Source organism: Akebia trifoliata, chromosome 16, assembly GCF_017979445.1.
Source record: "Akebia trifoliata isolate Shusen 1 chromosome 16, ASM1797944v1, whole genome shotgun sequence".
Lineage (NCBI taxonomy): Eukaryota > Viridiplantae > Streptophyta > Magnoliopsida > Ranunculales > Lardizabalaceae > Akebia > Akebia trifoliata.
Window position 1 is genome coordinate 30,478,079 of NC_141390.1, and position 17,553 is coordinate 30,495,631.

A 17,553-nucleotide genomic window follows, 5' to 3' on the forward strand; every position below is an offset into this window, starting at 1 on the left:
GACTAGTTCGTGTGGTTGAGGGTGAGTCGGTGAGAGAAGATAAAAAAAAATTAAAATTTTGTTGTAAAACACGAATACACAGGATATGTATGCATATATAAATGTTTTGTTGTAAGACATGAATACAGAATACATATGTATATCGGAGCGGATATTATCGAATTCGGATATTGCGATATCCGAATTCGTATCTGAAATTGATTCGAATTTTAAAATAACATTCGAATCCGAATCCAATATCCGAAATTTTCGGATAATATCCGATTTTTCGAATTCGAATTTCGGCTATCCATTGACACCCTTAAATTAAATGTGGAGACTGGTTGAGATGGTCCCCTCATATTCTACTTTGACAAATTTTAAAGACAAGAAGACTCCATTAGTATGTAAAAGATGTATCCTCTCATTGAATTGTTCTAGAGTCATGATTTTTTGATACCCCTTCTGACACATGCCCGCTGATGTGGCATGGGCTAGAATCATAGATTTTTTCCCCTTGGGATACACATTGTACATCCTCATAAATATGTGCAGTTGTGTATCCCGAGAAAAAGAATCTATAGTTCCAACAAATGCCACGTCTGGGAGTGTTTGTCAGAGGGGACGTCAAAAAATCATTATTCATTGTTCTTTGAGATCTGTGATTTGTAATGTCATTCTCTAGGATCATCAATCCTCTTCTACAAGATAGATATCTTTTGAATTTGAAGAAACCCCATTTTGTACTATTTATATTAGAAATTTAAACCAGATCAATCAACCATTTGAGATTTACGAGCTACTTCTTTATGTGATCATGGCTAAGGTGGATTGAATGACCTAATTAGTATACTTAATCCCCCTATTTCTAAGTGGCTTTGCCCTTGAGTTACCTCCGTTTCTATTTTTGTTATTAAACTTATACACACCACAGTGATTAGTTTTGAACAAGAGTCATGATAATCTGACTCCTTTTTTTGTACGCTCCTTTCACAGATCCGTAGATCATTTGTTTTAAGGTACACAAGTAGAAAAGATTTGTGGTTCTATGAACAGTCAGGTTAGGAAGCGTAAAAAAAATAGAGTCAGATTATCAGTAGTAGTCTTCTAACAATTAAGAGCCCATTTGATTAGAAAGTAGCTAATAGAAAAGTATCTTTGAGAAAAAAGTAACTTCTAAAAAGTAGGAAATAGTTTTCTTTTGCATTTTAAAAAAGGATAAAGATTTTTACCTTTTAAAAGTAATATTTTAAAATGAATCCAAACAAACCTATAACTATTCTTTTAAGTAAAAAACATTACAACAAAGTCGCCTTTGAAAGCAAAATCATAATAAGGGGCTTCTTATTAATTATTGAGTAGTGTTGGCTAGGATACATAGAATAGTTTTTTTCCTTACACAAGATAGAAGATGGGATACAACATTTACATGATAGAGATAGACTCTGAATAAATTATTGGGAAAAACATAAAAAGACACACTAAACATAGGCATTGGGGTTTTCGGTGAGATAGGTTTCAACAACCTTGTACATGGCTATGGTCTTGTCCTTGCCAGCCTTGATTTCCTCTTCTTTGATCTCAACACCTTCCTTGACATGGTAATAGCTCATCATCTTACATTTGCATCTTCCATGGCCAGATAAACAATCTATTCTAGACCGCCTCTGAAGGCATCACCTTCAAACAAAGTGTACTTGCAGTAGAAGCTGTCTTTGTCAAGGACATTGATCATGTGCTTCACATATTTCAAGTGACTTTCTGCATAAATGTCCAATCATAAAAATGCTTATGTTAGTATTTGTCCAAAAATATATTATTATGTGATTTTATAAGACCAATCATGTTTGATAACTTACTTTCACTGAAGTTGAGTTGTTTGATGGTTCCAGCCCCTCCATCTCCATGGAGTACCTCAACGTTCTAAATCGCGTGGGGCATGAGCTTGGGAATGAGGCTATGATCAAGGAACAATGCCCCGAACAACCTAGAAGCAGAGATGGAGCAGACCAATTCGTTTGTATAAGTGGTGACACCTATCTTCTCTTTTAGAGAAATATAAGATCATAGAAGGAGATTGAATTGGCTTAAGCGAGAGACTATTTTCGAGTTGTGAAAATTGGTGAAGGGCATTTGTGTAATTTACAGATTTATTATATCATCAAGATTTATAGTCAATGTTCAATTCCAGACTACCACTATATTAATAAAAATATGAACCCCTTGGGAGGCTTCCTTATTTCTTAAGCTGTGTGATAAGGTCCCAATAATTTCATTTTGGGACCTTAATTTCACCAAGATTATCAAAGTTTTAGCACTAATTCCCTTAAAATAATAATAAATTATATTAAATCTCAAATTAATGTAGCTAACAATAGTTTGTTACTAATTTCAGGTAAAAAGGGTACATTCGGAAACCAACAAAACGCGTAACAATTACTGTTACAACATGCGAGAAAAAAGGAAGCATCCGGCAAAATCTCGAGGAATTTAGGCGTCACGTCACCACGCCGCGGCTAGCCAAGACCGCGTCGCGGTCATTTCGAGGAATTTGTCCTTGAGATTTTTACAGAAGCTTCGGTAGTTGTAACTGATTGGGTCATTCGAATCGAATTATCTGTCAAATCACCCCGATTACCCGAATACAAACATTATAAATTTGAGGGTTGATTTCAAAGAAGGGGTCCCCTCTTGGGTCCTTCTTAGGCTCTTCTCTTCTATAATTTTCTTTAGTTTCTTCTTAGAATTCTCTGTAATTTTCTTGTGAGAAAGCTCTTGAGTGTAGTGAGAACATCAAGAGTGGGATTTCATTGTTTTTGTAATTCTTTGGAGAGATATAGAAGAAGAATTTTAGATCGATCATCAACTTCTTCACCCATGTTCTTTGCTCTTTTATTAATTTCTGCAATTTTAATTCTTGCGATGATCGGCTAGACTTTCCTTAGAGAGGTCAAGAATGCCGGAGCAATTTCATCCTACCAATGTTGTTTGATTCTTTATTTCTAGTTAACATGTTAATTCTGAAAATTCTCTTAGGATAAGATTAGCAAACTTATACATTCAAATCAAACTTAGATGATTGTTATTTAGATAAGCTCAAGAACAATCATGCTATGTGAAGAATTGAAGTATAAGTCAGCTACACTTGTTTGAAGTTGGGATTCTCATGAATACTCTTTGGTTACCATCAATGTTTAATTCGATTTATCTTCCGATCCACGAGCAATGACTTGTTACGTGGATTGAGTTATAATTAGAATAAATCAGCATTTTTGATGAATTGAAAAGGTTGAATTGACCTCTCTAAACTCTTTTTCTTATATCTTCAATCTTTATTTTCTGTTTTTTATTTCAATTACAAGTAATTTTCATTTCATTTGTGGAACAAATCAATTCTGTTTTTAAGAAAAATCTGTTGTTAATTCTGTTTTGGCCTTTTTATCCGAATGAGATTTTGAATCTTCATTGTCCCTGTGAAACGAATTCGACATACCAAAGTCCATCTCTTACATCTCTATCTCTGCATTTATTTAGCAAGATTTACAACCGATTACTGTGGGTCCCTCTCTGAATTCTAGAATTCAATTTCACAGAGATTTGAGAGGACTAGTGGTATATGTATACTTAGCCGTATAGTTTAGGCCCGGCTCAGGACTTATTGGTTTCATTCATGTGTTGTGAAGTCTTTGGTTTGTCCAACGACTTGCTATCATCACACCTTCAAGAATTTTCAAATACATGAAAGTCAGAAATATCCATCTTATGACATCTGTGATGGTGGCAAGTTGAAGTATTCAAAGATTTTATTTCATTTTATTTTTTATTTTTAATGTGTACCAGCCCATTCCTCCCTGGCTTCATCTCCTAGCAGAGTTTAATATTTTAAAAATAAAAATAAAAATAAAAAAAAATTTCCCAAAATCTGTCATAGTAATTTCTTCTCAATATTTATTTTCAACTTTAAAATTCTATTTTCTTCAATCTACAAACAAGACATAACTTTTGGAGGAGTACAAAGATGGGATTTTGGGTTTTAAAAACCTAGGATTTATACTAGACATTGAAGATGGATCAAAAACAAAGTTGGCTAGTTTAAAAATATTTTACTTACCTTTGAAGCTAACAGCTTAAAGATGACTGATTTCTCAAGTAAACCTGTCTTTAAATCTTAAGATTCTATCTCCTTCAACCTTCATATTTCAAAATCAATATACGAAATAGAAGGATGGAGTTTTGGATTGAAAAATTAAAAATTCTCTACAAGACATTAAATGCAATGGATTGGGGATAAAATTGAATCACTTAAATTTAGTTTACCATAGAAATTAATAATTAGAAGATAACTTTTTTTGGGAGAAAAATCATGGGATTTTGGCAAAAGGTCGAATTTCTTGGGCTTTAATTATGTTATTTTACTTTTGTGTCTCAAACAAAACCTATGTGAAGGAGAGGCATATCATCAGTTTGAAATCTCATGGGTATATCTAATAATTTGATTAAAAGTGGAACGGTATCCCTAAAAAATTGAGGGGGGGAGGAGGCAACAAGCACAAACATATCTTTATTATTGTTCAAAACATTGAGGGGTACTCTAAAAAAAATTGAGGTGCATAGAAAACACAAGGGGTATCTTTATTATTGATTAAACATAGAAGAATACCAAAAAAGACTGAGTACAACCAAAATTATTATCAATGTTCTAAAAGAGTAAGAGGAAGAAGCAAAAGGACAAGAATGAAGATAATCAAAATAGATACGGAAACACATTCAAGAAAATATGATATGCCAGTAGATAAAGTAGAAATAAGGAAGAACAAGATTCATTAAGCCAACCCAAAATCTTTGGGTGAAGGCTGTTATAATGAATATGATAATATGTATCTCATTTGTATGTAACTTGGAACATTTTAACACTATGGTTGTGTTTGTTACGTGTTTGCGCGCAATAATTATACAAGAAAATGGACAAATCTAGTAAACAAAACAAATCAAACTAAAGCCCGGCTATGGCACAAGCATCCTCTTTAAGGTTAAAAGGGTAAAAGAAGAAAGTTAGTCAAATTGGAGGGATATCATTGAAATAGGTGGGAGAGAGAGAAGGAGATGAAAGATAATAAAATTGAAGAGAGTACAATGTAAAAACAATAAAGTGGGTAATGTGAACCTAACTCCGTTGTAACTAATGTGGGACGTTTATATCCGACAAAACTATAACTAGATTGGGATCAACCGTTGTATTTTATTATATAAATTGATATTAGTACTAATTTTGAAAATATAAATACTAAAAAAGAACATTAAGAAGTTATAAAGTTTAATGAACATTAAAGAAAAAAGTTTCACGGAATGACACTTTCTTTAGATCAAACTTTGAATTATGACAAATGTATTTTGATCGTTCATTTACTATTGAAAGAAGCGTAATGATTTAATTCCATATGAATTATCTTGTACATGCATGGCTATTGATGGTTCTAATGATCCCAACCGCCTAATTAACGTACTTCTACTTATTCTTTGGTTTTGCCCTTGATTGTTCTCAACTACCAAGTTTGTTATTAATTATTTCTTATTAATTTGTTTTGTCATTCATCGGAGCATATGGTAGAAAAAGAAAAGAGGATTTTTCAAGAAAAATAAATTTTACTAATACATATATATTTTGTAACATAAGATCTCCATCATTTAATTAGTAATTAGTCATCCTTTTATCAATTTTAAGTTCTTTCTTCCTTCTTGGAATCTTATCAACTTAAAAAATAGTTGTGGACAATTAAACAAAATTATACATCAACTCTTCATTTAATTTAAACCTTTGAACAAAACCCTTTTAAAAGAAATATCAAAACAGGGATTTCTTATTATTAAGTCAAACATTATTTGGACCTTTGTATAATACAAGCATAGCGTTACATAGGATAGACAAGACACCCTTAGTATAATTTATTGGGGTAAAAAAAAGGAGACACTAAATTTGGGCATCTTAGTTTCGGTTAGGTAGGCCTCGATAACCTTGTAATTGGCCATGGCTTTGCTCTTGCCAGCCTTAATTTCCTCTTCGTTGATTTCAAAACCATCCTTGAGATGGTAATGGGTGACTACCTTAGAAATGCATCCTCCATTGCCAGAGTCCTCGAGCTTAACCTCGTAAACTATTTTTTCCAGGGCATTTGGAAATCCACCACCTTCGAACGAAGTGTATTTGCAGTAGAAGTTATCTTTATCCAGTACATCGATCCTATGCTTCACATGTTTCAAGTCTTTCAAGTGACCAGCTGCATTGAATTATGTTTAAGTTAGCATTTGTTGACAAAAATAAATTAATTAAAGTGTTTGGAGAGTGAATCCAGTGCTTTTAATGTCCAAAATCGTTTTGGGAGTTCATATTAAGGTTTTTACAGAGTCGAGAAGCGCTTGAATTCCTACTCCCAGACCAACTTACCATGTTTAATGTTTGTGACAATCTGACGGAACTTAAAGTTACAAAAAAAATTTAGTTTACAGTACATTTATTTTTGCTAATAAGTAAAATACCTTCCATCTTTTTCTAGAAATTGATTAATTACTAAAACACCCTTCATCATATCTTTAAGATGTTGATTAATGAAAAAAGGACAACAACTTGTGGTTTTAGATTTCCAGGCAATATGACTCGGTTGAGTCATCTTGGTATTGTCTATGAACAAGACTGATGGACAAATCATCTCACATGTGTTGACTCAGATGATATTTTGAAAATCTCAGATGACTCACTAAAAATCGTCAAAATCAATTGGGATTTTGTATATTGTAAATAAATAGCTAATTTTTTTTAAAATTTATATATTATTTATCTAAATAAAATATGATTTAATGATTAAACATCTACTAATCTACCTTATTTTATAATTTTTTTATAAATGGATTATCTTGTATGAGACGAGTTGAATAGTCCGAGACAACTCGGAAAACGAGTTTTGAAATCATGCCACAACTCTTAACATAATCAACAAAATAATGTCCAAAGAAACATGTTTTGAACATTGGTATCAATTATCGATTGAACAAAAGAGCTTTTACGCCAAAAGTAGATACAATTTGGCAAAACGCCCCATGTTCTTAATCGAGGCCTATATATGTAACCTGACTAGGTAATTCATGTTTTGTAACTTACTTTCATTGAAGTTGATTTGTTTGATGGATCCAGCCCCTCCATCTCCTTCGATTATATCGATGCTCTTAATCGCTTCTGGCATGAACTTGGGAAAAAGGTCATGGTCAAAGAACAAAGCATCGAACAACTTAGCTGGAGAGATGAAGCAGTTCGTCTCATGGCTATAGCTGGTAACACCCATCTTTGGTTTTAGTGAAATAAGATCTTGATCAAAGGAAGATGAGGAAAGAGATAAGGGATGAATTTATTTGGGAGGGAGTATTTTGATCTGTTGTGTAATGAAGATGGTGAGGATCATTGGTGGTATTTGTAGACTTTGATTAGGGTGGGAAAAGTCTCTCTATCATTCAATTATGTATAGAGTCTTTGGGATACACGGCTCCCTCGTGATACACTTTTTTGGGGAAGTGCAATTGTGTATCTCAAGACGTATAGATCTACAGTTCCCAAACTTGTCATGTTGTCAAGACTCGATTGAGTATGCCACCAGGCGAGTTGTGATAATAGTAGTTGGGAATTGTGACAGCCATAGAGAGTTTGACCATCAACAAGGGCTGTCAATGGATCAGATTGGAGTCGATTTGGTATCAACCCAATAAGACACGGATCGGATCCAATAAGTATCAAACCCTTATCGGATTGGATTTATTTTCGGAACTCAATAACAAGATCCAAACCTGATTCATTAACAATCGGATCAGGTCTGAAGCAAGCAAAATCCAGTCTTATATACAAAATCTAAATAAAACCCGCACATCTCAATAAATATATTATTATTGGACCGAGACATGGTTGACCCAGATCCGATCCAATAAGATATCGGATTGAAATCTTATTGGATCTGAACTTTATTGGGATCTAAACCCGAAGTTATTGGATCTGATTTTGGGTCTGATCTGATCCATGGATAGCCCTGCCATCAACGATGCTTAAGAATCAACTTGATAAATTTAGGGGTCCAGCTCAAAATTTTGGGGGTCTAAATTCGAACATATGCCCAAGAGCTTATAAAGGGAGAGACAAGGCAATGAGTGGTAGGTTTTTCATGCCTTGTCTCTCTCCTTATAAGCTCTTGAAACATTGCCAATTGATTTTAAGTTGGACCCATTAAATTTATTATGGCAATAGAGCGGGTCTTTTTCTCCTACACATGTTGATTGGACTGGGTTGAAGCATATGGAGATATGAACTGAGTGACGTAGAGAAAAGAAAGACCTACTTTGGTACCATGATAAATTTAGGGGTCCAACTAAAAATCAATTGGCAATGCTTCAGGAACTTAAAAGGAGAGAGACTTGTGGCAATGAGTGTCCGATGTGTTACTAAACTTAATACAAACTAAGAAACAAAATGTGGAGCTGATTTTGTGGAACCTGAAAATAAATCAAAAGGAAAGAAATTAGGAAAATGTTGGACTGATATTAAAATTCACATCATTTTTCACATTCTTGACCTAGATGTATTTACGAAACAATAGATACTTTTCATTGAGATAGATACGAGTGAAAAGCATCTATGGTTGTTTCCGCACCTCCACGTCAGCATTGTGCGAAAGAAGTCAATTTTTATGTCACTCCAACACGACTCAAGAAATTATTTTCTTTTGCCATTTTTTCTCAAGAATTTTCCTTTATAAGTCTTCACCATATTCTCTCTACCAAAGAGAATGTCAAGGTAATCAGAGTCATTCAGGTAGAGACAAATTAAGTTTAAGAATTGTACATAGACTCGTTCCGGAATAACATTGAAATGTACATCGTGAGAGGCATTTTTTTTATGGATGTGTCAGAAATGTCCCCCCCACAATGTACATGCATTTTAATGTTACTTCAGCATTATCTTGTACATATGTTACATTTGCAAAAGTTGGAAATCTGCTTGTAATTTCACCTATAAAATACATAATGTAGAGTCCTTGTCAAAATGTTTTTTACATTTTAAAATGGTATCAGAGTCATGGTCACACTGATCTTGTCATTAGACAGGCCATGTTCTAGATCTGGTTTCTCAAAATCTATTCTCCATCTTTAGTTTTTTAAATAAAATTAGATCTTGGCATCCTTTTTACCTATGTAAACCCCCTAATCCACACATTCACTACTCACAATTGTCTCTTTTCTTTTAATCGAAGATCACTCCAATTAGAGTTTTATGTTCTAGTTTAATTTTTATTTTTTTGGGTAAGTTGACTTGAACCCATGACCTCAAAGTTGTTTTATAACGTGTCAAACCAAATGAGTAATGGGTCTAAGCCCTTTATGTTCTAGTTATATGATCCTATATTTTTATGCCTCTAGGATACATTATGGAAGACTTGATCTAGTAAATCTATAATTTTTTCTTCCCAAAAAATGTAAAATGAGAAAGATGAAACTATATATCAGACTTTACATATGGATGGGACCACCAACAAACACGATCGACCTTTTTCGTCCATCCAACAACTCAATCCCAAGATCAAGAGTTGATATTTTATATAATTAATTGCATTTCTTTCAGTGGACCATACAATTGTGGGAGGGTGATAGAGCTGTTAAGGGTGAGAATGAAATCTCACTTGTTGTGCAATTAGAGATAAGTTAGGGTTAGCAGTTAGTGCATTTTGCTTATGTTTGCAAACGTGAGAGAACAGTTCATAATTTCATCTGAAAAAGAAGGAATACATAGAGATTTGTTCGTTAGCCAAAAATTGAAGCTGATTAATCAATGACATAATGCCACATGTATTGAAACATGGTTAAGCGTCAAGTGTTTGGAATTTACTCTTGAATAATGTTGAAGTGACCTCAAGATTATACCTCACTCGTATCAACGAGTGAAAAAACATTTATGATTTCTATACACTTTCACGTCAGGAAGTGCAATATGAGGTACAATCTTGAAGTCACTCCAACACGACTCTTTACTCTTTCCTCAATACGCATGGCATCATATCATTGATTAATCAAAATAACATAGGTATTGTTAGCATTATATCTATGAATAAAATGCAATACCACTATTAGAAAAATGCAACAATTTAACTTTAAACATTTCCAACCATCCTCTCATAGCCCATTGTTTGATTTCTACACAATGCCATGTGGTTAGGGAGAAGAAAATGAGATGTTGAAGAAGAAGAATTAAATGAAACCAGCCCCTCCATCTCCATGGAGTAGAACAATATTCTTGTCGTGTGAGTCATAACCTTTGAAATCAGCTCATGGCCAATTAGGAATGAGGCCTTGAACATCCTAGCTGGAGAGATAGGGCAGCTCAAATCGTGGGTATGATTTCAAGAGTTGCTATTACCATATCATGTTTTACTTATAACAAACCAATCCATACAAGCAACTGTTTAATTTCAAAAGGATTAGCGTGTTGTAAGTAAAAGTTGTGTGGCAATAGAATTTCTCATAATTTGTGATACCCATTTTCTCATTTAGAGAACTAAGACGAACAAAGGAAGATAAGGAATAAGGAGATTAGGTAAAAGTTGGGTTAAAGAGCGGGTAGTATGTCATTGTGTGAACAACATAGTTGGTATTTATTGATTTAGATATTGGGATGCCCTTGTCAATATTCAATTCAGGTTGGCTACTCTATTTTACAACAACAAAAAATTAATGCTGAAGTGGCCTCAAGATTGTGCCTCATATGCCTCATATCAATGTGAAAGCGTATAGGATCCATAGATGATAAAGAGGAATTTATGGACCTATCATAGTCAGTCAATGCCCAGCTCATGATGGCGAATATTTTGACCTAATCATAACAATTTGTTGAATTTTCTTGTTTAAAAAATGTAATAGTTTATGGATGTCATACTCTTTGACTATATGCCTATTTTTAAATTTCATTTAGCTTATTTCAATATGTGATATATATATATGGGGTGTGATACATATAAAACAAAACGGTGTGTCGCAATGTGAGTCGTAATGGGAGTCTACGGTACATATATATATATATATATATATATATATATATAATATTTAATTATATGTCTTATTCCAAATTGAACGACAATATCGAGTATGTAGAATGTAAATTCCATGCTGAGACCCAAAAAGAGGAATGTTTTTGTAAAACTAATAATGTAGAAATGCCTTGAGTACGACAACTTTCTTTATCTTGAATTTATTATACATAAGGATGGCAGATTGAGAGAGGCGTTGTCTATGGAATTGCACATACACAGATCAAATTAGAAGAAGTCTTTTATGAGGTCGAACTGCGACCACGTTTTCGTTGATGAATGGGTGACAGTTTGTCAAGGTCGTTTGAGCTTTATGTAATTTCCCACATATTTAATGAGAGAGAAACACGGTAGTTGATTCTTTGACGAAGTTTGCTTCTACCTCAAAAGTCTATGCAAGATTTAATTGGGTGGAGTCTTTTTCATTAGATGTTAGAAAATCTATTTTGGGAGATGTTCTGTTTTGGGAGATTTTCTAAGAAAATCTTCATTGTAATCGTCAGAGGGTATGCCCCTGGATGCCTAAATCTTTCTTGTATCATATTATTTTTTTAAGAGTGATGGTAATATGACTCACCAAGTGACATACTCAATTGACTTCCTGACATGACAAGCTCAAAAATTGTGGATCTGTGCCCCTCAAGATACATGATTGCACTTTCCCATAAAAAAATATATCCCGAGAGAGTCATGTATCCCGAGGTGTGCATATCTACGATTCCCAAACTTGTCAACATCAGGAGTCAATTGAGTATGCCACCTCGCAAGTCATATTACCAAAACTCTTTTTTTAATAAATAATTATTTTCTAACACCCTCATATGCCCCAGACATGACATATTTTAGAATCATTGATTCTTTTTTTGGGATACACAACTACACATATTTATGCGGATGTGCAGTTGAGTATCCCAAAGGAAAAAAGTCTATGGTTCTAACTCATGCCATGTCAGGTGCCGTTGAGTATCCAAAGACAAAAAGTCTAGTCTGCCTTGGATGGTAGCATAGTAAATTGTCCTTGAACAAGCATCTTGAGTTGAAGAGTTGATCCCATCTTACCTACTAGGAAACAGAGTCAGGTCTGAACGATAGAAAATGGTAAGAGGCTATTAAAAACATCGTATCGTTGTAGGGTAGGTGAGATGATATTTCCTTGCTTTGAATGGTTCTCTGGAGATCATCTTTTGGTACAATATTACAAATCTAAATATGATCAATCAACTATATGAGATCTCCAACTGGTGGGCCACTTCTTGTCATGATCATGGCTAAGGTGGATCAAATGATCCTGACCGACCTATCAGTGCATTGATCTCTATAATACTACGAGGCTTTACCCTTGATTTTTCTCAACTATTGTTTTTATTATTAAAACACTTTATATTAATTATTTTTAAACAATTATCAAATAGAATGGATTTGATGTACTTTTTTTAAACATTGTAAAGATACATAAAATATATGATTATCGATCTTTAGCGGGAAAAGGAGGTAAACGGATACTTAATTTTTTTAAAATTATCACTCTTTCATTTGAATCAAACATTTCAAGGAGGCCCCCTTTAAAAGCAACATCTAAATGAAGGGCTTCTCATTCTTGAGCTAGCCAACTGTAGAGTTGGTTACCCTAAAACACAAGCAATACCATTACATAGGATCGACAACATTGACTCATCCAAGACACACTTGGCATAATAACCCACACTAAGCATAGGTATGGGGGTTTTCGATGAGGTGGGTTTCAACAACCTTGTACATCTCCATGGCTTTCTCCTTGCCAGACTTGATATCCTCTTCTTTGATCTCAACACCTTCCTTGGTATGGTAATGGCTGCTCATCTTACATTTGCATCCTCCGTGGGCAGATGCCTCGAACTTAATCTCATAAACTATTGATTCAACACCGCCTCTCAATGCATCACCTTCGAACAAAGTGTACTTGCAATAGAAGTTCTCTTTGTCAAGTACATCGATCTTGTGCTTCACATATTTCAAGTGACTTTCTGCATAGAATTTCAATCATAAATACATGATTATGTTAATATTTGTTTGACAATAAATACATAATTACATTTAACATTATTTCTAGCCCATTAGTGGTATTGAACCCAAGACCTTGTGCAAGAAACACTAGGTCTTAGACCAATTCCGCTGTCCCCATGCGGGTTTGTATGTATTCATGTTTTGTGCAACTTACTTTCACTGAAATTGATTTGTTTGATGGTTCCAGCCCCTCCATCTCCTTCAATTATATCAACATTCTTAATCGCGTCAGGCATGAGCTTGGAAATCAGGCCATGGTCAAGGAACAAGGCCTTGAACAACCTAGATGGAGCAATGGAGCAGTCCAACTCATGGGTATAAGTGGTGACACCCATTTTCTCTTGTAGAGAATATAAAGATTATCAGAATTAGAGATAGATTGGCTTTGGAAGGAGTGTTTTAAGTTGTGAAGATGGTGAGGAACATTGGTGGTATTTATAGATTAAGATGGTGATGCCTTGGTGTGAAAAGTCTTGTTAATGTTCAAGTGGGGCTGCTACTATATTACAAAATGCACGCATAAGGTCTGAATACTTAAATTTTGGCACATTCAACAGACACCTAGGGAGGCGGTCCAATTTTCTTTAAGCTATGGTCTATGGGTCCCTCTCTGAATTCTACCACTCCAACTTGAGAGGACCATAGAAAGAGGGTCAATTGGACCTATTGCAGTCCAAGCCCATCTCAGGGCTTATAGGATTTAGCCAAAACCCAAATGAAGTCCATGAATTTGGGCCAGAGGGGTAGACCTCTGCTAAGCGTTTAAAGAGGGCTTGTGATGAGCCCATTCATAATAAAAAAAAAATGCTTCAATAGAGCTTGAGTGGAGTTTTTGTTATTAATTTGTCTAACTTGATAATCTCTAATTATTTGATTTTATCCTGGAATATGATTTGATGTATCATAGTGCATCTTACTAGGTTATCCAATATATTTTTCTATTAAAAAAATATTTTCGATTTAGAACTAAAATAATTCCTTGTTAATACTCCTTTAACTCATTTTATTATTTTTCACATTTTATCCCATTAATCTCAATTTTTTTTTTAACAATACCCTCCAACTTTATTTTTTTTTCACTTTTACCCTCATAAATCCCAAAGAGCATGCCCTGCCTAAGGCACTGCGAACTCTAGTATTCTATAAAATAGATATCCTTTGATTCTTGGAGTGTCTATTTGGTACTATAGTACCATCTAATATGATCAATCAAGTACATACGATCTCTAAGCATCTTCTTACCTGGATCATGTCTAAGGTGGATCTAGCTTTATGGCTTTGGCCTGCTTCTCAACTATATATTGTTCTGTTATCCAAAAAAACACTCCACATTTGATTTGTTTTGCACAATTAAATAAAATTATCACTCTTAATTTAGATCAAACATTGCAACAAATCCCTTTAAAAATAATATAACAATAGAGGGTTTCTTGTTTCTTGGTATCACGCCAACTAGGGTAATTCATCAGAGAAAACAAAGACACACTAAGGATAGGCGTGGGGGTTTTCAGTGTGGTATCAGAATAAGAAGGAAAAAGTTGTAGGAAAGTAGAGTGATATTGGAGGCAAAAAATACTTGCATTTTATTCCTTATTATCTATTTTTACATGAATCGTACCTCTATTTATACACGTACATTGATAGCTAATTATCATAACAGAATAGCAAACTGGCTAACTAACACAACTGACTAACAGAGTGATTTGTACAGCTAACTAACATAACTGACTAATCAGATTTGTACAGCCAACTGACTAACAGACTGATTTGTACAGTTAACTAACATAACTGACTAATCAGATTTGTACAATCCACTAACATAACTGATTTATAATCTAATACTCCCCCTCAAGATGCAGTGTAAATGTTAATAACACCCATCTTGGAAAGAATATTAGAGAAGAGATTGTAGCCAAGAGGCTTAGTCAAAATATCGGCTAGCTGTCCAATTGTGGAAATATGTAATGTTTTCATAGTTCCTATCAACAGTTTTTCTCGAACAATATGACAATCTATATCTATATGTTTTGTACGTTCATGAAAAACTGGGTTGGCTGCTATGTGCAAGGCAGCCTGATTATCACAAAAAAGCACGGCTGGTTTGGACTGTGGTGCAAACAAGTCTGTCAACAAGTGCTGCAGCCAAGTAATTTCACATGTTGTTGTTGCCATAGCACGGTATTCAGCTTCTGCTGTAGACCTAGACACTGTATTTTGCTTCTTGGATTTCCATGAAATGAGTGATTGGCCAAGAAATACACAGAAACCAGTAATAGATTTTCTAGTATCTCTACATGTAGCCCAATCTGCATCACAGAATGCCTTCAGTTGTAGATCATTTGTGGAGGAGAAGAATAAGCCTTGGCCAGGATTGCTTTTGATGTATCGCAGGACACGATGAGCAACTGCCAAATGAACTTCAGTGGGATGTGCAACATACTGACTTAATTGTTGAACAGAAAATGATAAATCAGGCCTTGTAATGGTTAAGTAGAGAAGTCGACCCACTAATCTCCTGTAGCAAAGTGGATCTGAAAGAGGCTTTCCGTCGATTTTGGATAATCTCAAATTTTGGTCCATAGGAAATGAGGCTAGTTTACATGCCAAATAACCTGAATCAGACAATATGTCAAGAGCATACTTTCGTTGTGAAACTGTAATGCCTTTTGTGGAATGAGCAATTTCAAGACCAAGAAAGTATTTCAAAAGTCCTAGATCTTTGAGTTTAAATTGAGAATGAAGAAATCTCTTTAAAACATCTACAGCAACATCATCATTACTGGTGATGATTATATCATCTACATAAACCAGTAATACAATGAATGAATTCTTGTTTTGTCGAGTGAACAAAGTATGATCAGCTGAAGATTGGATAAAACCATGAGCTATCAAAACAGATGAAAACTTGGAGAACCACTGTCTTGATGCCTGTTTGAGACCATATAAAGACTTATGTAGTTTGCACACAAACTGAGAGCTAGTGGAAGGAGCTTGAGCAGAAGGTAGAAACTCCCCCTGAGTAGATGATCCCTTCGAAGGACAATGAAATCCAGGAGGTAAAGACATATGCACTTCTTCTTTTAAGTCTCCATGCAAAAATGCATTGTTGACGTCCAATTGGTGCAAAGACCATTTTTTGGATGCAACTATGGCTAAGAGAACCCGTATAGTGACTAACTTGGCAACTGGGGAAAATGTTTCCAAGTAGTCCAATCCTTCTTGCTGTGTATAGCCCTTAGCAACTAATCGGGCTTTGTATTTTTCCACAGAACCATCTGATTTATATTTGATCTTGTAAACCCACTTACATCCAACAACTTGCTTATTGGGAGGTAAGTGAGTTATAGTCCAAGTTTTATTATCTTCCAAGGCTTTAATTTCATCAACCATGGCATCACACCACTGAGTATGTTGCATGGCTTGTCTAAAAGATGTTGGTTCTTGTTGAGAAGAAAGGGAGAGTGTAAATGCTTTATGAGCAGAAGAAAGATTAGAATATGATAAAAAAGAAGATATTGGATATTGAATACCCGAGATAGAACCTTTACTCAAAGAATCAGATGATGAAGTGGCCGCTGCTGCATTAGCTAAGTTACAATGATAATCTGCAAGATATGATGGAATTTTGTGAACTTGAGTGGATTTTCGAATTTTAGGCTGTGGAGTTACTGAATTTTGTTGAGAAACAATTGGAACTGGTATGTGATTTGGAGTTTGATTATTTGTGGGTTCATTCATGGAGTTGGGAAGAATATTTTGAACAACCTGATTTGTAGGAGAAGTAAATGTATCAATAAAAATAAGATCATCTGTTTGAGGAACGGGTATGACTACTGACTAGATGGAAAGATCATGTCCAGTTTTGAATGGAAAAACAGATTCTCGAAAAATGACATCTCGAGATAAGAAGATGGCATTTGTTTCTAAATCATAGAGTTTGTATCCCTTGGTGTCATATGGATATCCAAGAAAAACACAAGGATGAGCTCTAGGTGCAAATTTAGAACGATTATGAGATAAAGTTGATGCAAAACAGAGACAACCAAATACTCTAAGATGAGAATAATTTGGTGATGTGGAGAATAAGACCTCATATGGTGTTTTATTGGACAGTAGAGGAGAGGGTGTTCTATTGATTAAGTAAGCTGCTGTGAGAATACATTCACTCCAGAATATAAGGGGTAAATTTGCATGGAATCGAAGAGATCTTGCCACATTTAAGAGATGTTGGTGTTTACGCTCAACTACACCATTTTGTTGAGGTGTAGCAACACATGTTTGTTGATGTAAGACTCCTTTAGAAAAATAAAATTCGGGCATATCAAACTCAGCCCCTCTATCAGTCCTTATAGTTTTGATATGAATATCAAATTGTGTCTCTATGAGGTTAAAAAAGGACTGAACTAGAGAGCGAGTATTA

At 34.6% G+C, this 17,553-nt stretch overlaps 1 protein-coding gene and 1 pseudogene across 2 annotated transcripts; both read right to left on the minus strand.

The window, feature by feature from the left end:
• Positions 1–1,322: 1,322 nt before the first annotated feature.
• LOC147383463 (major strawberry allergen Fra a 1-B-like) lies at positions 1,323–3,482 on the minus strand (annotated as a pseudogene). Its single transcript, XR_015173250.1, has 4 exons — positions 3,473–3,482; positions 1,839–2,024; positions 1,677–1,740; positions 1,323–1,635 (listed from the first exon to the last, which is right to left on the minus strand). The product of XR_015173250.1 is annotated as a major strawberry allergen Fra a 1-B-like (transcript).
• A 2,325-nt stretch (positions 3,483–5,807) lies between these two features.
• Positions 5,808–13,543, minus strand: LOC147383464 (uncharacterized). Its single transcript, XM_086427299.1, has 5 exons — positions 13,288–13,543; positions 12,796–13,093; positions 10,450–10,465; positions 7,133–7,376; positions 5,808–6,254 (listed from the first exon to the last, which is right to left on the minus strand). The coding sequence occupies exons 1-5, from the start codon at positions 13,466–13,468 to the stop codon at positions 5,923–5,925; spliced, it is 1,071 nt and encodes a 356-aa protein (XP_086283425.1). The 5' UTR covers positions 13,469–13,543; the 3' UTR covers positions 5,808–5,922.
• Positions 13,544–17,553: the final 4,010 nt, after the last annotated feature.

What these genes read in the sequence shown, in the direction of transcription:
- LOC147383464 (XM_086427299.1), bottom strand. Translation starts at nt 13,468, where the DNA reads ATGGGTGTCACCACTTATACCCATGAGTTGGACTGCTCCATTGCTCCA. An exon ending in ACAAATCAATTTCAGTGAAA is followed by an intron (nt 13,094 to 13,287) that starts GTAAGTTGCACA and finishes AATTCTATGCAG; the next exon opens with AAAGTCACTTGAAATATGTG. An exon ending in ACAAATCAACTTCAATGAAA is followed by an intron (nt 6,255 to 7,132) that starts GTAAGTTACAAA and finishes AATTCAATGCAG; the next exon opens with CTGGTCACTTGAAAGACTTG.